General features: G+C 40.1%; 1 protein-coding gene across 1 annotated transcript; it reads right to left on the bottom strand.

Annotated features, from left to right (window-relative positions):
* Positions 1–740: 740 nt before the first annotated feature.
* On the bottom strand, positions 741–7,893 carry Ptp4a1 (protein tyrosine phosphatase 4A1). Its single transcript, XM_008850968.3, has 5 exons — positions 7,691–7,893; positions 6,095–6,187; positions 5,564–5,694; positions 4,846–4,920; positions 741–3,921 (listed from the first exon to the last, which is right to left on the bottom strand). Exons 1-5 carry the CDS (start codon positions 7,793–7,795, stop codon positions 3,804–3,806), a joined length of 522 nt encoding a protein of 173 aa, XP_008849190.1. The 5' UTR covers positions 7,796–7,893; the 3' UTR covers positions 741–3,803.
* Positions 7,894–19,766: the final 11,873 nt, after the last annotated feature.

Genomic DNA, 19,766 nt, shown 5'->3' on the forward strand with positions numbered 1-19,766 from the left:
ATAGAGAATTGAGTAAAAATTGTGGGACACATATCCAAATCCCATTGGCTTTTTAAAAATACAATTTGTGTGTTGCCTGCATGTATAGAAGTGAACCCACATGTACAATGCCCACGGAAGTCCAGAAGAGGATGCTGTTGGTCCTCTGGAACTGAAGGATAGTTGTTAGCTACCATGTGGATGTTGGGCACAAACCTGGGTTCCCTGTAAGAGCAACAAGTGCTATTAACTGCTGAGCCATCTATCCAGCACACCGCCCTCCACCCCGCCATTAGCTCTATTTAAAAATTTTATGTGTAAGTGCATTGGGGTGAGCTCATGCCTGGCTTGCTCCATAGGGACTGGAATCCAAACTCAGGTGTGGAGCAATCAGTCATCCCTCCTGCCTTGATTCAAATGACCATGTAATTTTTTACCGATTTTATTACTTTTCATGTGTATAAGTGCTTTACCTGCATGTATGTATATGCATCACTTGTGTGCCTGGTGCCCTGGAAAGCTGAGAGCATCAGATTCCTTGGAACTAGGGACGACTGTGAGCCACCATGAAGGTGTCGACATTAAGTGGTAGCTGGCCACAGCTCTATGCATTATGGCAGTATGTATCTAATCATAAAATTACTGTCAATTCTATTCCCAATGCACATAAACTGGCTCAATCTATTGGAAGTGAAAGTATTTCACTTTTCTTTCAATTATTTGGTATGGTTACCCAAAAGTTAATGCAGAAACATTGAGTATCAGACACTTTTAAACCAGTCTTTAATTTTCAATTCAGGTTTAAGGAGGCACATACACACAAACATTAATTCAGGGAATCAATGTGTAGTAGTATAAACATTACAGCTGACACTACTTCATGTATTTTTTAAACTTGCGTTTACAAATTAAAAAAGACACTTCCATTTGAAGCATTCTCACCAAATTACATTTCCTGAAACTTCAATACAAAGCATTCTTACGGCAAGGAGTACTTATTTGCAGTACTCTACATGCCTGGCACAGTTAGGTATTTGTCAGAATACAATTAACATTTAGATCCCTTGAGACTGGGATTCTATAGCTAATGGAGGGAACCACAGTGTATCACTTAGGACATATCCAGATGTGATCACATGCCTGGGCAGACTGCTTCTAGATAATGGAGCTGTGTTAAGTGTGGATAAGCGAGCACTGCTCAATGGGAACTAGGAGCAATGATAAATGGTTGTACAGCATTGCAAAATGACCAATGGCACCTATTTCTAGGGTTTTCCTGTTCACCGGGAGACTGATTTTCTCATGATTCAGTAATCACATTACTTGTGTCAGTAACATCACAGTTCCTATAGAGAAGCCAGGGTAGCTAGTCACTATTTACATTATCCACTGGAGGTATCAAAGCCCAAGAAAGCAAATTCTATGTATTTATTTAGAAACAGGGTTTCATGTAGCCCAGTTTGGCCTCAAACTATGTAGCTAAGGATGACCTTGACTTTTTGATCCCCTGCACCACTATGCCTAGTTTATATGGTGCTGGGAATCAAACACAGGGCTTCCTGGATGCTAGGCAAGCACTATCCACTGAACTACACCCTCAGTCCCCTAAGTAACCAAATTTTGTAACACCATCAGACATGTTCCTGCATTGATGAGCTCAGCTCCTAATTCTTTAAATTCTTATCACACAAGGAAATTTTGGGGGGATATCATCACAGGTATTCCTGCATTTACAGATACAAAATATCTGGATAAAAAGCAAATCTCATCATGTACACTGTACAGATAAGTTTATAAAGCAAAGTAATTTTTAGCACCATATATACAAACACAGCAAATTAATCCAACTTTTCAAACTTAGATATTTTTTTCAGCAATCAACATGGCACCTTTTCTCTTCATAAGCATGAATGTTGCTTTATGGGCTGTGTGGTAATAGTATATCAATAATAACCAATTACTCAAGACTACCTTCTAAGAGTAAACTGATGTTTTAAAGCACAATAAAAGCTCAAGTTAAATTATCCCAAATACCAATGGCCTCTGGTTTAAAGAACTATGGTCAGTATTTAAGTGCTAAGCTGGGTTGAGGAAATAAACAAATTCTTTAAACCATAAGATAGAGTATCACTTTTTCAATTGAGTGTTTTACATTTATAACTATTATTTAAAAAATTAGACACCTGTCCACTTAAAGTGAACATCAACTATTAAAATGAAGCATTTCATATTACTGAAACAAAATTTATCAAGCCTTGATGTGCCAAATACTCAGGTTCAAAAGTTTCAAAATATATGTAATTGACAATGAGAAACTTGAAGATGCACAAAACTGCTAATAATGGAAAGGAATTCTAAAAAAATCAAAGTTTACTATTATAAGCTTTTTCCTCAGTGCACAACATTCAATTGGTTCAAAATCATCTAGACCTTTTAAAAGGAAAATTTAGAATGAAAAGCGCTTATTAAACCGTACTCATAACCTTAACTAAAATGGTATTAAGTGCAATTCATTGCTTTCTACAAAATAAGTTAACTTTAAGCAAAACAACCTCTGTGACGATAAATGCATTTCATTATTTATTTAGATGTTTAAGCTCTCGAACTAAGTTTTTACAAGCTGGTGAACACTGACAAATTATTTCTCCCACAGAACTATAACCACACATTCCCAGACAGTATAAATATATGGTTGAACTAACATTAATACACATCACCATTTTATTGATTACATAATAAAACAAATTATCAAGTATCCAATTATTAAGTTACATAGCTCAAAAGGCATATAAAATATTAGATGTCTGCTCAGTTCATTAGCAGGACCCACTTTTTTTGCAAGAGAGGTTAGGGAGAGAAGGGAGAAAAACCAGAATTCAAACAATAAGTTGCAAAACAATTTCCCATAGGTACAGAAAAAAATTTACAAGAATTTTAGAAATTTTGATTAAGAATTGTTTAGCTACAATGATGCATCTCTACCTTTTAAAAATATTTGCTAAATTAAAGAGCATATTCTACATGTTCTGCACAAGACAAAGGCAACATTTTACTAAAAATATTTAATAGCCCCTCCCATTTGTTTCTCAGGCCCTCCCTGTTAAGCTGCACCTCTGAGTGCAAACATTAAATTAAACTATAAGGCTTTCTGTCTGGAGACATTATTAAAGATATGTGCTTCTGTAACAGTGTAGATTTTAAAAAATGGAGGTTTCCCATAACAGCACATAAGACATAGAAAGACATTAAATAATCACCATAAGACCTGGTTAAAAAAAATTCCATGGCTAAGCAAACCTGGTATGAGTGTGGGAGATGTAAACAGAGCAAACAGGCGAATAACCAGAGAGGCCTTACAGTGTTTGAAATGACTGAAGGAATAAACCATGGAAGGTCTAGAGTGTTCTTAGGTCCTGGGATTTTGGTTTTACATGATACTAAAAATATGTAAGTTTTGTGCTGGGTATTTTGGCACCTAATTGTTCTAAATCCCTTATTTATTGATAAGATTCTGGCACAGGAATACATTTAAAGACATAACTCGATACCATAGAATTTTGGGAACGGTCAATTGGTACAAATAATAAGCACATTTTAATTGCTGACCAGCAAAAATCTTTTGCTAAGTGTCCAAACAGGCCAATCGTAACCCAAACACAGAGGTTGCAATCCTGTCAAGCTTGCACGGCCTGGTAACACTGGTTCAATACTCCTGTGGAAGCTTCATTAGACTTATTCAAGCCAACATGTTGGCTAATTATGTATGACAAACTGGGTCCCATCCGAAGTTCCACTTCCAAGGCAATGGCGTCAGGCACCCCAGTTTATTGAATACAACAGTTGTTTCTATGACCATTGGAATCCTTGAAGCGCAGCCGCATTTTAGGACGGTACTTCTCCAGGTACAAAAGTTGCTTGCTGTTAAAAGCTCCACGACGCTTTCTGGAATGAAAACCACAACAGTAATTATGATGACAGATGTTAAAAAGATGATGTTTCTCACAGCTCCTGGTACAGTTAAATATGCCCCTTCAGAAAAGGGTTACTCCACTGCCTAGGACACGGGGTCCATAAATGGCTCTCTCCTTCGAAATTTTTACTTTGTACACGCAAGTTACAAATTTCTTAAATCTGTGTGTGAGATCTAGATGCTACTGAAGTGCTGTGGCTGTCTCTTAACATTTACTCATGATTCAACGACATTCAAAACTTACGGTCTCTGTGATCTGCTAGATGTCGTTAAAGGCCTGAGCACACTGAAGAAAACTGATTAAAATCAAGACATTTAAATAGAAAAAAAAAAAAAAGATGTTTCTAGTAGTAAGGAAGGTGACTACAAAAGCCAAACAAAAGGCTGTCTATCTAGGGCACTCATATGTACCAGGTTTTACTTGACTTTTATTAGTGCATTTTTAAAAGATCTTCTTGGTTTGAAAATATTTTGGTAATATGTAAATTAGTAACATACTGAACCAAAATTCAAAGCAAAGCATATCAACAAATCATGAGCAAAAAATAGGATATGGGTAGGAGGTGGTGGTAGTAATGGTGGTGCTGGGCCTTAATATCTTAAAAATGATGCTTGAGGGTCTGGAGCGATGGCTCAGAGGACCCAGGTTGGGTTCCCAACACCCACATGGCAACTAACAACCATCCTTAACTCCAGTTTCAGAGGATACAACACCATCTGGCCTCTATGAGCAATGCACACACATGGTGTTCTTACATACACACAGGCAAAACACTCATACACATAAAAATAAATGTTAAAAAATGGTAATTGATGCATAATTTGTAATTTACTTAAACTCAGAAATTTAACAAGGAACTGCAAGAGGGCATGAAAGAGGCAAGTCCATTACTTACTGTCTTATGAACTGCACTGCATCTTCATATTTCATTCCACCTTCAATTAATGCTAGGGCAACCAGCACTGGAGCTCTGGAAAAGTAAAAAAATTAATAAATAACATTCCCCCCAAATTAAATCCTACAAAATTCATTACCCATATATTCCCAAATCTAGAAGTACAACTACCCCATGTATGCAATGTCCAGATTTCAATGTTGGCCTTCTATTAAAAATCTTAGAACTGGGTATACTGCTATTGGCCTGTAATCTCAGCTACTTAGAAGGCTCACGTAGTAAGCTTGCAATTTCAAGACCTGCCTGGGCTACAAAGTGAGTTCAAGAGGAACAGAAGATCTCAAAATAAAAAGTAAAGAGGGCGGGAGAGGTGGCTCAGCAGTTAAGAGCACTGACTGCTCTTGCAGAGGACCCAGGTTTGATTCCCAGCACCCACATGGTGGCTAACAACTGTCCATAACTTCAGTTCCAGGGGATCTGAAGCCTTCTTCTAACCTTTGGGCATTGAATAACAGGAGGGTACTTCCACATATGCAGGCAATACACTCATATACACACACACAAAAAATAATTTTTTAAAAGAGGGCTGGGAAGCTAAAAGTATAGCACAATGTTAGAGCACTTGTTCAATCCTATCCAAGAGAAAAAAGTATTAGTACTGTATTATCAATTATCAAGTCAGACCTTTAGTTATAAACAAATTAAGTGATCTTCTTACCTCCCAAGGCCTGCAACACAATGGACAGCAATGCAACAACCAGGTTCTTCACGGAACTTGATCTTCACGAGACTCAACCAGTCATCAACAATTTGGTTGGATGGTGGTGCACCATCATCAAAAGGCCAATCCTGAATCAAAAAAGAAGTGGTTCAGACACTTACACATTCAAGAGTTCCAGCTGTATAGGAAGACCCAATCTCAAAAGGCAAACAAACAAAATGTTAGACCATGTGATTAATACTGTATAAACTGAGCTTCTTGAGCTAGAGAGATAGCTCAGTGGTTAAGAGTGGCGGTTGATCTTGCAGGACACCAGTTAGGTTGCCAGCACCAACGCCACGTGGCTCACAACCACAACTCCCAGTGGTATCTGACTCTCTGGCCTCTTGCACATGCTCATATATTCACACAAAGATACCCACATACATATAATTAAATGAAAAAAAAAATCAAGCGTTTTGAACTATGATTTACTGTGATGTACTTTTACAGCACAGAATTGAAAAGACAAAAACTCTAAGCACTTACAAAAACACGAATGCCTTCTTTCTCCACAAGAGTAGTGTCGTAAGTTGCTTCACATACTCTTACTATTGTGGTAACTCCATATTTCTTAAGTTCCTGGATAAAATAAACATTTTAAAATTAAGGTCTTTGTAACTGCATCATTATCACTTGTCATTTTACCATTTTATTGATCAGTAGCTGGTAAACAGAAAGACTTGGCAGAACCTATGTATGCTCAACATGGAGCCAAACCTTGTTTTAAAATAACAAAACAGTATAATGGGAAAAAGAACACAAAACATACCATACTTTTTTTTAGTGTTAGAAAAAAAAAACAAAATCCTTTGTCCCTTCATATATTGTAGCTGTTTATACTAATGGTAACACAAGCTAGCCTGGAAGATATCATAGGATAGACTTGGATGTAATGCTAGCAAAAGAGAGTCAGAAGCTATTAACAAAAGTGAATAAAATTCAAGGATTTATAACCAATCAAGTACTGGGATCTGACTCAATCATACTTTTATTCCTTTAAAGTATTTTGTGTGTGAATGGGTGCTTATGTATGCAAACCACAGATCAACTTCATTGTTATCCACCTTGTTTTTTGAGACAGGATCTCTCACTGGCTGCCAGAGTCCTAGGGATCCACATGTTTCTGCTCCCCCATTGCTAGGACTACAAACACATATCACTATGTATGCTTTTAAAATGTGGGGTCTGAAGATCAATCCCCCCATTTTTTATTTATTTTTTTGAGACAAGGTCTCCTTATGAAGCCCTGGCTAGCCTAGAAGTTGCTATGCAGACCAGGTTGGCCTCCAGCTATCTCCAGAGTGATGGGACTAAAGGCATGTACCACCATGCATGGCTCACCCTAAAGTCTTAAATCTATGAAATCCAGAATTGTTTTAAACTGTATAATGGGAAAACCTACAGGCATTAGTAGTTACAACTTAAGTTCTCCTGACATTAAAATTTGTAGTTGGGGCCGGGTGTGGAGGCGCATGCCTTTAATCTCAGCATTCGGGAGAGGTAGAGACAGGCAGATCTCTTTGAGTTCAAAGCCAGCCTGATCTACATAGTGAGTTCCAGGCCAGCTGGGGCGATGGGGAGACCTTGTCTCAAAAAGACCAAAGGAAAAAAAATTTCGTAGTTGGAATTTTTTCAGGTACCACTGAAGTGCTTCCCTCTGCTATCTCTGAGCACCTGTAGATATTTATGCTAATTCACAAATCTTCGCCTGGAGAAATTACTCAGCATTACACTTCTTCCAAATCCTAGTACAAGTGGGTAGATAGAGACAGCACAGGCCACTTATCTGCCATTAGAAAGAAGCAAAATTAACAGCTGAAAAATGGATTCATAACATCAAACTAAGTGGCACTAGGGTACACAGATATATCAAAATCCACAAATGGCAGCTTCCACCCTATAACCCCATAAATTTAAACAAAACAAACTCAAAGACACACTAAATGTTTAAAATAACACATCTCTACCCTAATGAACACAATGACATTTCCTTTCTGGGTACTGGAACTGTATCTTTGAAAGTAGTATTTCATAGATATTACTAAAATACAATCAATTTGAGACATAAAAAGTGTATCTTACCTCTATAAATTTGTTTAAGGTTGCATTGGTTGGATTGTGTGTAATAAGGAATCTCATGTTCTTGTATGTGACTTCCACAGGAGCAGGGCGGTTCATTCGAGCCATGTTGATTTAGTTTAAAAAAAGAAAAAGAAAAAAAAAGAAATCGCTCAATAGGGTTATGAAAGAATTAAAAAAAAAAAAAAACTGATACAAAAATGTGCCCAAAAAAAAAAAAAAAAAACCCAAAGCCCCCTCAAAATTCAACAACTCTTCAATCCAGTAATACTGAGGCAAGACAAAGGAAGTGCACTGAGGTTTACCCCATCCAGGTCTAAGCTCTTGTAAAACGCTCTGAAGGCTTCAATTCAACACGTCTGTGTCCAGGTTGTCCACTCTTACGGGGGCTTCTTGGTGGAGTAGTAATGAATCTCTACAGTTCACTTGTCTGCATAGAGGTCGTGCTGTGCCTGGCAGTAATCTCCACTGCCCTTCAGAAACTCCATAAATGTGTGACCAAGAACACCACAGAACTGCTGTTTACAAGAAAAAGAAAGGAAGAAGAAAAAAGTTGTTTTCCAATTCAAAAGGAACAATTTATGCTTTTATACTAAGTACATAACTGTCCTCAAATTAGAGACCAGGACATCATTTCAACTTTTATTTATTTGGATCACAAAATTCAAGCTGACTGCAGTTTAAATCAGCAGGTCTAAAACAAGCGGTCATAAACCTATTAAAGTGAAACTGTTAACCAACTATAAAGACTCCTCAAAGAGAATCATTGCTATCTTTGGAGAAAATCCCATATGCCTACATATTCTGTTCCTTTATTCCTCCTCTTTCAATAGTTCTTAGCTTGATCCAAACTACACGTGCTATTTCCTGTACTGGTTTGTCCTGCTAGCAGTTTTTACACAGTAATACAAGCTTCATGAAGTTTGAAACTACAATGAACCTGATTCATATATAGAGATGTTTAAGCTGCTTTCTAGTTCTTTGTTTTTGTGTTTATTAAGCAACTTTGATAGAAGATACCTGTTGTATGGTCTTTATTTCTCAATAATTGCCCTTTAAATTTTAGGCTCTAAAAGTTCAAACTCAAATCTTTTTAAGTAGATTCTGAAGCTCAAATTCAGGTTTTCCCTAGCAAGCACTTTATTTACTGAACTCTCTCCCCAAGTCTGAATTTTTTAAAAAATATTTTTATTTTATGTGTGCAATGCCCTTGGAGGTCAGACGAGACCATCGGATCCCCTGGAACTGGAGTTACAAACAGTTGTTAATTGCCATGTGGGTGCTGGGATTCGAACCCAGGTAATCTGCAAGAACAAATCAGTATTCTTAACCGCTGAGCCATCTCTCTAGCGCCTGAATTCTTAAAACTATTTCCAAAGACTCAAATCCAGAATATAAGGTTAAAAAAAAGCCACATACCATATAAAACTACAAGCTTTAGAATACATTATTAGCAATTATAACTCAACTCTCCCAACATTAAAATGTATAGATGGGGAAAAAAGTATCAAGGTATTTCCCTCTGGTCTAAGAGACCTATGTGCTATCTCTGAACACTTGTAGATATTCATGTTACTTCATAAATGTGTGCCTAGACAAATAACTTGGCACCGCATTCCTTCCAATTCCTTTTGTATTTTCTATCATCTTGGGTTTCCTTTTTTACCATTTAAAGATAAATTATATATATTCACAGCTTTATACAGTTAAGAGTATGGAAAGGTACATGGACTCAGAGCTTTCAGTAAATGTGGGTGGTAAAGTGTGTGGGAGTGCAGGACTTTCTATCTTGAAGGGACTTACAAGGTCACTCCTGGCCACAAAGTCAGGCTGGCTTCATCTCAAGAAAGGTTGACTGATGTCAGACACTCTTGGCTGTATAAAAAAACTCTACACATTATACTAAATGATTACTCTCAATGAGAAATCATACAGCAACTTCTTGTTTAAAAATCAGTAACTCCAGGGCTGGAGAGCTGGCATGGTGATTAAAAACACCAGCTGCTCATGCAGAGGACCTAGGGCTCAATTCCCAGCAACCACATCCACATGGTGGCTAACAACCATCATCAATCCAGTTTCAGGGGATCCAGCGCCTCCTTCTGGCCTGTGGGCACTGAACTCAAAAGGGCTTTGATACTTTCATCTCTTAAATTGCAAAAAAAAATTCAAACTAAAAAGAGTTTTAAAAAACAAATGATAGCCCCAAAAGGTAATCTCAAGTTTTATGGGGTACCTTTATCCAATATATCATAAGACAAACTTCAAAGTACTTCCATACAAATAATCCAATAATCCCACTTTATACTTAACCTATGAACCTATTCCCATTTACTGGGAGGAATATAGACCACTAGAGGTTAACTTGCTATTTGAAGCATAAGATATATCCATATACTTTAAAGGAAATAGTTTCCATTTAACTATAAATAAAATAAAATATATACAATTTTAATAACATTCTTTTGTATTTTAAACCTCCAATTTAGACCAGTGGTGGCCCACACCTTTAATTCCAAATCTTAGGAGGCAGACAGGTGGATCTTTGTGAGACTGAAGCCAGCTAAGGTCTATATAGTAGTGTTCCAGGTCAGGGAGACACTGTCTCAAAACAAAACAAAAACTCATCAAATTTAACTTTTCTTGCCTAAAACAAAAATTCAATTGAAATATAAAAAAGGATAGCTGGGCTTTTTTACACTGGTCTCAAAAGCAAGGTAACTACTATCACCAACAAGTATAAACTCAACAAATCCTCTTAGAATTAAATCAGATTAATGTCAATACCAAATATTAAATATTCACAGCATACTTTCAGAGTTATCTGCTGGTCACCTACTTCTTAGCGGTTTGTGTACCGAGACTAAGAAATGTACTGCAGGTTAACAAAGCATTAAATGTGGGCCACAGTCCCAAACATGAAATATGTATCCTTAATGGTAAACAGTCAAAATAAAAATCTTGAAACATCTGACTCCAGCTTCATTTTACCTCTTTAAATAGAATCCGTTAGTCATGGTTTCTGAAACTGTTAAATATCAGAGAATTCATATGGTGATCTATCGATCACAGACAGTATCAAGTCAGGATTCCAGTCTATTTTTCTGGTAAAACAAAGGAACTAGTATTTAGTTATTTACTAAAAGGTTCCACAAGGAGGACAACTTATTTCCAAGTTTCTTCAAATGCATCCTCAGATGACACTAGGTATTTGCTTAGTGGGTTTAAAAAAAAAGGTGAATTAAGAGTGAGCAGAGATTACAATTTAAGTTATCTATCTTTTGAGAACGGGTCTTAAGTCCTAAATACTCCTGATTCTGGCTGTTGGCAGACTGTATACTCGACATTTAGAAAGCTTTTACCGGGAAGGTGGAAAAAGTAACAAAGAATTCATTTCCTGAACTGTTTTTTAATGAGTGGAGCCACCCAGTGGCTGGAGGACACTTCGATAAAAGCAGTGGTGACCAGTAACGTCCTCCGTTTATCCCTCCATCCCTAACAGGTCAAAACTATGCAAGAGAGGCAGTTCGGAAATAGGCAGGAACCCCCCTGCCCCGTTTTAAATGTACGCAGTAACAATAATACACACGAACGTAAAGCAATGAATTTTTTTTTCTGAAACAGGGTCTCCCCGTAGCTACAGCTGGCCTGGAACTGGCTACATAGACCAGGCTGGCCTTGGTCTCAGAGATCCGCTTGCCTCCGCTGGGATGAAGGGTGTACAGGCAACCACGCCTGATCCAAAACGAAACATCTGTTGTAGAATCAAGCCAATTAGCGCGTCGAACCAACTGCTTTATCCAATTCTGTTCCAAACCCACTCGGGTTTCGGGTAAAGGCGCCTAATCCGGCACACAGAAAACGCTGCTTACTTCTGGGAATGATCTAGCTTTCTGCTTTTCAACTGATCAGCTGGTAGCCAACACAACACAGAAAAAACAAGCCAGGAAGCACTGCCTCTGAATCTGGACCTCAAGTGGACGGTTCCAACCAGCGTGTAAATTACAGCCCCACGGGTGAGGGTGGCACACACACCGGAACTCACGATCCGGCTCTGGCTGGCTCCTGTTTAGCCCCACCGCAGGCAGCCCCACGCCACAGCCCCGAGCGGCCAACCGCGAGGTCCGCAATCACGGGTCCACGGCCGTGTGCGGGCGGCCGGCGAGGCCATCTTGGAAGCCCGGGCGCCCCGTCCCGGTCCCCGTCGCCCCCGCCCCGCCCCGGCCACGTCTCCCCGCACTGCACTTGGGCCTCTCCGAACAAAGGCCGTGGAGCGGCCGGGCGGCCCGGGCCACAAAGCGGCTCCCGCCGGGCAGCCCCAGCCTGGGCCTCCGCGTGGGGACCGACGCCAGCGACCCTCCGCCCTACTCAGCGCGGCCTGCGCTAACAAAGGCCGGGCAGCGCGGTACTCACAGGAATATGTCTACTCATTGAAGATTGTGGCCTAATCATACAGCCGGTCCCAAGGCGGCGCAGGCGGCGGCAGGGCAGACGGGGAAAGGCGTCGCGGGGCGGCGGCGGCGGCGATGCAGGCGGCGGGGGCACCAGACGACCATGCAGTGAGCGGCCAGAGCGGAGCGTCGGCTAGCCGGCCGCAGCCCAGAGCCAATGCGCGCGCCCAGGCGCCCTTGCGTCACAAGCCCACCCCTTTATAGCCGGCGCGACGCGCACACCCGCGGCGGCCAATCGCAATGCAGGACGCTGCCGGCGCGGGGGCGGGGCTCTTCCCGCTAACGTCACAACCGGCGGCCCTGGCCGGTGTGAACCGGTTGATGAATGGCAAGCAGCGCGAACCTCCCGGGGGGAGGGATGGGAAGCGCGGCCTGAGAGCGTGGGATCAGTGGGTCACGGCTCTTTGCAGACAAGTGCATGTTCTGGGAAGCCCCGAGTTTCCCCAGTTTAGCTTGCGGCTCCTCCAGGCGGAAGCGCGGCCTCCCGGCAGGCTGCTATCTCCAATCCCGGGCGGGTCGCGCTTGCCAACGGTTTACCTTGGCACCTGCGCCCAAGCATCTCCGTCATCTCCACCTTTTGATGTCGCATGACCGCTGGCCGGTGACTCACCGGCTGGCGTGCCCGGCTGTCACTCGGGGTGCCCCATGTGCCCAGCCTCCGCTGTCAGCAGGGCCGCCCCCATCGGAGCACACTCAGCGTCGCAGCGCTTGGCCCCTGGCACCCGGGAAGGGTCTTTTTCCAGGCTGATGAAGCGCCGTTGCTCCCTACATTTTTCTTTCTCTGTGGCACCCCTGACCCCAAACTGCGTCTGCCCGCTACTGCAGTTGGCTCAGTTGTGGCATTTCGAAATCACATGCATCTTTTGTACTGCTGCTCACTTGATGCGTTGTCACAGATAATGAAAGGTTAACCGCTGCTAAAAGGAAGCGTTTTTAAAATTAAGTATCTTCAGTTTCTGTCAGGGACTGATGTAATTTTTTGCGTCAAAAGCTAAGCTTTCTTTTTTGTTGATCTTCAGTCCTGTTGTTCCGGTGTCCTCTTAATTTAGACTTCTGAAGTGAACCCTTAGTGCAATTGTTCTGTGCTATACAAGGACAGCTTTCATTATCTGAAAACCTTTTCTCAGCCCTCTGGGAAGAGTAAACAGGACCTTTACCTGCTTTGATGAACTCGACTTTCCGCTAACACTGAAGCCTTTTGTTTGCTGTTTTTCTGCACAGTGGATAGGAGAAATCGGAAGGATCAAATTGTGCCCTCAATGTACTGCATATTAGAATTTATTAGAACTTATATTTAGAGACTGCTTGCATAGTTACTCAACTTTCTTGTAAACGTGTGCTCTAAGCAATGTAAGTGCTTTTGAAAAAAATTTAGGCCAGACCTTTAAAGAATAAAAGTCACCTTCATTTTAAAGAAAATTTCTTGCTGGAGGATCTATTTAAGCCAAGGAGAACTTGAGACACTTCTATTTCTTAACAAAAGTAAAAGGGGGTAATGATTAAAAAATATTTAGCTGGGCATGGTGGCGCACACCTTTAATTCCAGCACTTGGGAGGCAGAGGCAGGCGGATCTCTGTGAGTTCAAGGCCAGCCTGGTCTACATAGTGAGCTCCAAGACAGCTGGGGGCTACAGGAAGACCCTGTCTCAAAAGACCAAAAAAAAAAAAAAAATTCAGGCCTTTAGTCCCAGCACTCAGGAGGCAGAGGCAGGCAGATCTCTGGGTTTGAGGCAGGCAGATCTCTGGGTTTGAGGCCAGCCTGGTCTACATAGCCAATTCTGGCCAGCTGGGGCTACAGGGGCACCTTGTCTCAAAAACACCAAAAATAAATTAATTAATAAGTAAAAATTAGGTTCTAAGAAAATGCAGGAAGATTAAAAAGTAAACAATCTTGGACAGCAAATCGAAGTTGCATAGATAGGGTGACAGATTCTATATTACAGAAGCTAAAAATTTGCATAGAACAAATAACTTTGTTTACCAGTAACTTCAATTTGGGAGAAAATATGGGCAGAATTAAGTGAAAAGCTTGGCCAGCATATATAACATATATATTTATTCTTAAATAGGCGTGTTAAATCAGCTCCTCTTACATTAAATGCTGGTTAAAACATTAACACTGTTTAGAATAGTGAAACCTTTTCATGTAATGACTTTTCAAAAAGGGAATTTGGTGAACCCAGCAAATACTAGGCAAAATTAAAACTGGTGTTTTAGCAAGTTTTCTTGTAGAACTTGAGGTGCAAGTTGTGAGCCCTATAATCTGCAGATCCTATAATTATCACAGACAGTGCTGATGGGACATATTCAGTTAGGCAAGCTCATTGAGCTCTAGCTTCCCTTCAACTCCCAAATGTACTAATCAGCTCTGGAGCTCTTAGCCTTTCTCAAGGAGATACTACCTCGTCCCACTCCATAGTGCAGTCTTTTGTGCTGGAAGAAGGTATTTTAAACCTGATCTAGTGTTGTTAGTCTGCTCAATTCTCCTAAGGCAGTCATGGCCACTGGCAGCTGGCCTGTTATAGTGGTTCACTGCAGGGTTAAAGGGTCTGTTCTAGCCAGTTCAGTAGTTTTAAGCTGCTGATTCTCAGAAATAACCCATCCCAGCATTGGTCATGGAGATCCCGTGGGCTATGACTAGGTCTTTTCCACTAGCTCTTTAAACATTAAACACCTCTACTTATTTAACTTACAAATAGTTGTCCAGACTTTAAGAACACCTTTGAAAACCAGTGTTACTCTAAACTCCGGAATCCCTGCATGGGAGAGAAACTCTTCTGCCAAACAAGATGTCCCACTGGGAGTTACTTAACAAAACTTGACCTTTGGACTTTTTTCAGCATATTCGAAAGATAAAACTCAAGGTCTACAAGATAAGCAAGATTATAGGAATATTCTAAGGAAGACCCTCAGGGGAGATTAATATCATGGATGACTACAAATCAAATTCTGATGGTAGAGACAGCATATCTCCTAGTAAACATTAATTCAATTTATGCCAAGTGCATAAAAGGAAGATTTCATCCTCCTCAGTCTCCTCAAATGGTTTTGATCTTGAATGAGTCTTATAGACCAGCATGCATATAGCAAAAGTACTATTGCACTGATAGATCAAATGTGACAGTATCAACCTAGGGACACACTAATTAAAAAGATCTACATCTACCAAGTATATTTAGTAGTGGTAAATAAGCCAGTGGGCCAGACCAATAGGTGTCTGGAAACTTGAGCAGAGGGTCAGTTCCCATACCCAAATTTAAGAAAGGTTTTAAAAACCGGGGTATATAGCAACAGCTCTTATCAATATTGTTTAGAATGATTATTAAGTAGGGTGAAAAATATGAACTACAGTTGAATTTTTAATGAACATTTATTTACGTGTTTAAATAAGGCTAAAATCTAAAACATACCCTATGGTAAAAAGTTAATTTCTTAAATTTATTAGCTAGGACTGGAAGCATAGACCTATAACCCCAGGCTCAAGGATTCAGAGTTCACCCTGTCTCAATAAGCAAAAAAGAGTTACTGTAGCTATGGCTCAGTAATTAAGAATGCATCTTGCTCTTCCAGAGGACAACAGTTCTATTCCCAGCTCACAAATTTTCCAACTCCAGGGGATCTAGGACCCTCTTCTGGCCTCCAAGGGCACTTACACACATGGCATACACACATACAGACACAAACATAAAAATTTCCAAAAGCACTGGGGGTGTGGTTCAGTGGGTAGGGTGCTTGCCGAGCATATGTAAGGTCTTTAGGTTCACGTCCTAGTATTCCATAAAGAAAAAAAAGGACATTTGTTTATTTTACCAAGGAGTCTTTTATAGATGTTTTCATGAATTAAAATACAATTATACTACATAAATTTTTCTATAGGAATTTTAGTCAAAGTAATTTCCAATGAGGATCTAAATTTGTCACAAGAAGCTTCTTGAGCAATCTAGCATCAAGGCAAAGTGTTCTGTAGTCTGTGCATAGGTTATCTTGTTTCATATAGTCAGCTAATAAAACCTAGGAAGCTACTGTAGATGCAATTATCTATGAATGAATTCATCTGATTAAAGGTAAAATACCTTTTGGGGTTTGTTTCATTTTTGATTTGTTTGGTTTTGGTTTGTTTTTGAGGGAAGGTCTTACATAACCTAGTCTGGCTTTAGACTTACTCTGTACCTGAGACTGGCCTTGAACCCCTGATCTTTCTCAATGCCTGCTGCTGATATGAGGCGTATATCACCGTGCCTGGTTGAAGTAAAGAGTCATGAAATCCAACCATTAGAGGTAGTGATTGAGGCAGGAATTTAACAGTGTTTTAAAAAGTGTTGAAAGAAATTCTTTAAATATTTACTTCATTGGGAATTTGACACATATTTGATACCTATGTGGCAAGACAGATTAGTGGCAAGACAGATTAGTCAAGATTACACTTATTTTTTACTTTTGATGAAATAATTTCCTTGGGGCCAAATAAAGGACTTACTATGATACCTAATAATTAGGCATTTTCTAATCATAGCATATTGTAATGACTGATTCATAGTCTGGTACCTGGAGAAACTGGATTTTAAAAGTCCTCTTATATTTAGAAAACTTGGCAAAATTTTTTCTTGCTGTTCTGTAGCCCGAATACAAATCATTTGGGAATTAGAAATCAGTAGGGCCACAGTTTCCATGTGACTGTCTAGAACATGTTGAATTATGCCACAGTCTGAAAGGAGGCAGAAAATAGCTTAGGAGAGAATTTAATCTGGCTGGAGAAAAGGAATGGAGTATAAATAAATGTTAAAGGTTTGTTATGTGTGCTACAGCAAAGCTGTCACTTGACAGCTTTAATTTACAGAGTTGGCATTTAGGCTGTAGATAATCCAGACAGACACTGACCTAGGTGGCATTTCTGGGGCAAGCCTTACATAAGAACATAAAAATGTTCCTGAATAATTTCCTGCAGACATAGTAACATCCAGGTTTTTTAAAAGCTATAATAGTCACACTTTCCTCTTACCCTGACACACTTGCTGTTTAACTGGGCACGTGGAACATACATGGATACCTTGTGGATGCCCGTAGTTTAGCTTGCAGTTGGAAGATACTGGATAAGAGGGAATGAGTCAGAAGCCTTTTTGACATTTCTTCTGTGTAAAGATCCTTCTCATACTACAGATTTCCCAAATTCTTAGACTATTAATGCACAACATTTTCAATACTATTAGGTTATTGATTATTAAGTAATTTTCTGGCTAAAATCCTATTAGGACATTCCACTCCCACTTTGCCCTGACTTCCTTCACGGCTTTGCCCTTTAACAATGCTGTTGATTAGGATTTTGTCCTAGGCCTTCTTGGCTTCATTCTCTACCCAGGGGTACACATACTTTGGCTAGCAACATTTTCTCCATCCCCAACATGTATTTGATAACTGCCTAGCAGACACTCTATTCTATGGTCATGGAAATGATCACAGATGAAGATAAAATTAACCAGCACATAATGGGAATGAGTGCCAGCATAGTGGCACGAGTCTCTTAATCTCAGTATTTGGAAGGTAGAGGCGGAGGATCGGGAGTTCAGGGTTAGCCTTGACTCCATAATGAGTTTGAGACCTGCCTGGGATACAAGAGATCCTATTTCAACAAAACAAAACAAAACAAAAATAACCCAGGCAGTAGCCAGCTAAATGACCCAGTGGGTAAAAACAATTGCCTTGAAAGCCTGAGGACCCGCGTTCAATTCCATGTTAAAAGAAGAGAACTGACTGAAAGAAGGACATACTTCTGCGGAAATACTGGGGTGCACTTGTCATTTGCTATAACAGTGGTTGTCACTGCCTCCCTATCCTGTAGATTTCTGAATTTTAAAGGATATTTCCTATTATCATTTTCTTATACTCTACAATTTTAGTATTAATAGAACTTCTTTAGTATTAAGTTGCATTCAGTGATGACTCCAGAATGTACTTGGGTAAGGAGCCTCCAGTGTCTATTTCTGTGGGATGAGAGAGGGGCCTCGTGTTAACATGGTCAAAGCTGAGACAGTAATCTGGTCTCTTTCCCATGAAACCTCTTTATCTCCCTGCTGTCCTGCCAACTTGTCTCAAATCTCTGCTACTAAATGATCAAGCCAGAAATCTGGTAGTCACACTAGTCTCCTGCCTGATTGGGTGCCACAATTCTGTTGAGTCTGATCCTCAAAGGGTCTCATTCTTCCAATTGTTAGCCTGATTTCATGTTCCTCCCTCTTCCTGCTTCAGTGTTCACTGAGTTGTACTGCAGTAGTTTGATTTAGTGACTTCTAACCATGTTCTGTTTAACTCACCTCTTATTTAAGTTTCTTTGAGACAGGATTTCTTTATAGCACCAGCTGGCCTAGAACTCACTATGTAGACCAGTCTTGGCCTCAGTCTCACAGAGATCCACCTGCCTCTGCCTCCTGAGTGCTATGAATTAAAGGCATGTGTCACCACACCTGGCTCACCTCATCTTAAAAATTCATTGTCATTTCAAAAATTCACACCTGATATTGTTACTCAAAATCTCCTAATGAGTCTTTAGTCATTAACTTCCAGACTCTTTAGCAAGATAGTTGAGATCATGCCCTTTCTGTAGAGCCTTCCTTCCCGATCTACTTCATTACTCTTGTAGCCATTTGAGACTGATGATGAATTTCAGCATAGACACTATGCTTTCAGGCTTCCTAACCTTGGATTCACAGTTTCCTTTGCTCAGAAAGTTCTCTCTCTATCCCTCTTCCTTGAAACCTTAATGTTAGTTCTGTTATTTAATGTTCCTGACTTCTTAATCATAGTGGTATTTCATCATATTATGCTGTGCTGAGCACAGGCTCTCACACTTCACAGTTGCATAGCACGGGACATCGTATAGTAACTTCCTAATATCTAACATACTACTTGGCACATAGCACATAATCAGCAACCAGCACATTTCATGGTGATGTTATTTCTAATTTGATTTAGGATGTTTGGGTGACTTGTGATGGCGTTTGTTAGGAAACAAACCCTGAGAAATAGGATCTGGCATCAGACAGTGAGATTAGAACGTGAACTCCAGAAAGCGCAGGTTTATCTTGGGCGTGCCAGCCAAGCACTACAGATTGTTCACTAATTTTCATTTGTCACACATGGATTTTTCTCCCAAAAGCTGATTAATAACTCACCTTTACATGCTGTTTAGAATAATCCCTCTTTATTTCTTAACATGAATGACAATTGACAAATAGTATCAGTGACTCCAGAATAAATTATTGAGCCAGTACAGATTCACCCAAAGAGATAGTGACATGCTGATCTTCTTGGCAAAGCCTCAGCACTAAGAATTTTAGACTTAACTTCCCTGTGGTATCATCTTCCTGCTGTACACTGAGAGGCCCAGAAACCATGTCCTAAGGAGATCCCAAGCAGGGCCAGTCTACAGGAAGGTTATAGAGCCAGGTGTGGTTAGTGCATGCCTTTAATCCCAACATTAGGGAGGCAGAAGCAAAGGCAGGCAGACCTCTGTGAGATTGAGGCCAGCCTGGTAAATTCCAGGTCCGTCAGAACCATACAGTGAGACCCTGTCTCAAAATAAAAAGTTTAATGCAATATTCTTCAATAGTTAATTGTCTAAAAGTGATAAGACA

This window comes from Nannospalax galili, unplaced genomic scaffold, assembly GCF_000622305.1.
Source record: "Nannospalax galili isolate Female #2095 unplaced genomic scaffold, S.galili_v1.0 scaffold925, whole genome shotgun sequence".
NCBI classification, from domain to species: domain Eukaryota; kingdom Metazoa; phylum Chordata; class Mammalia; order Rodentia; family Spalacidae; genus Nannospalax; species Nannospalax galili.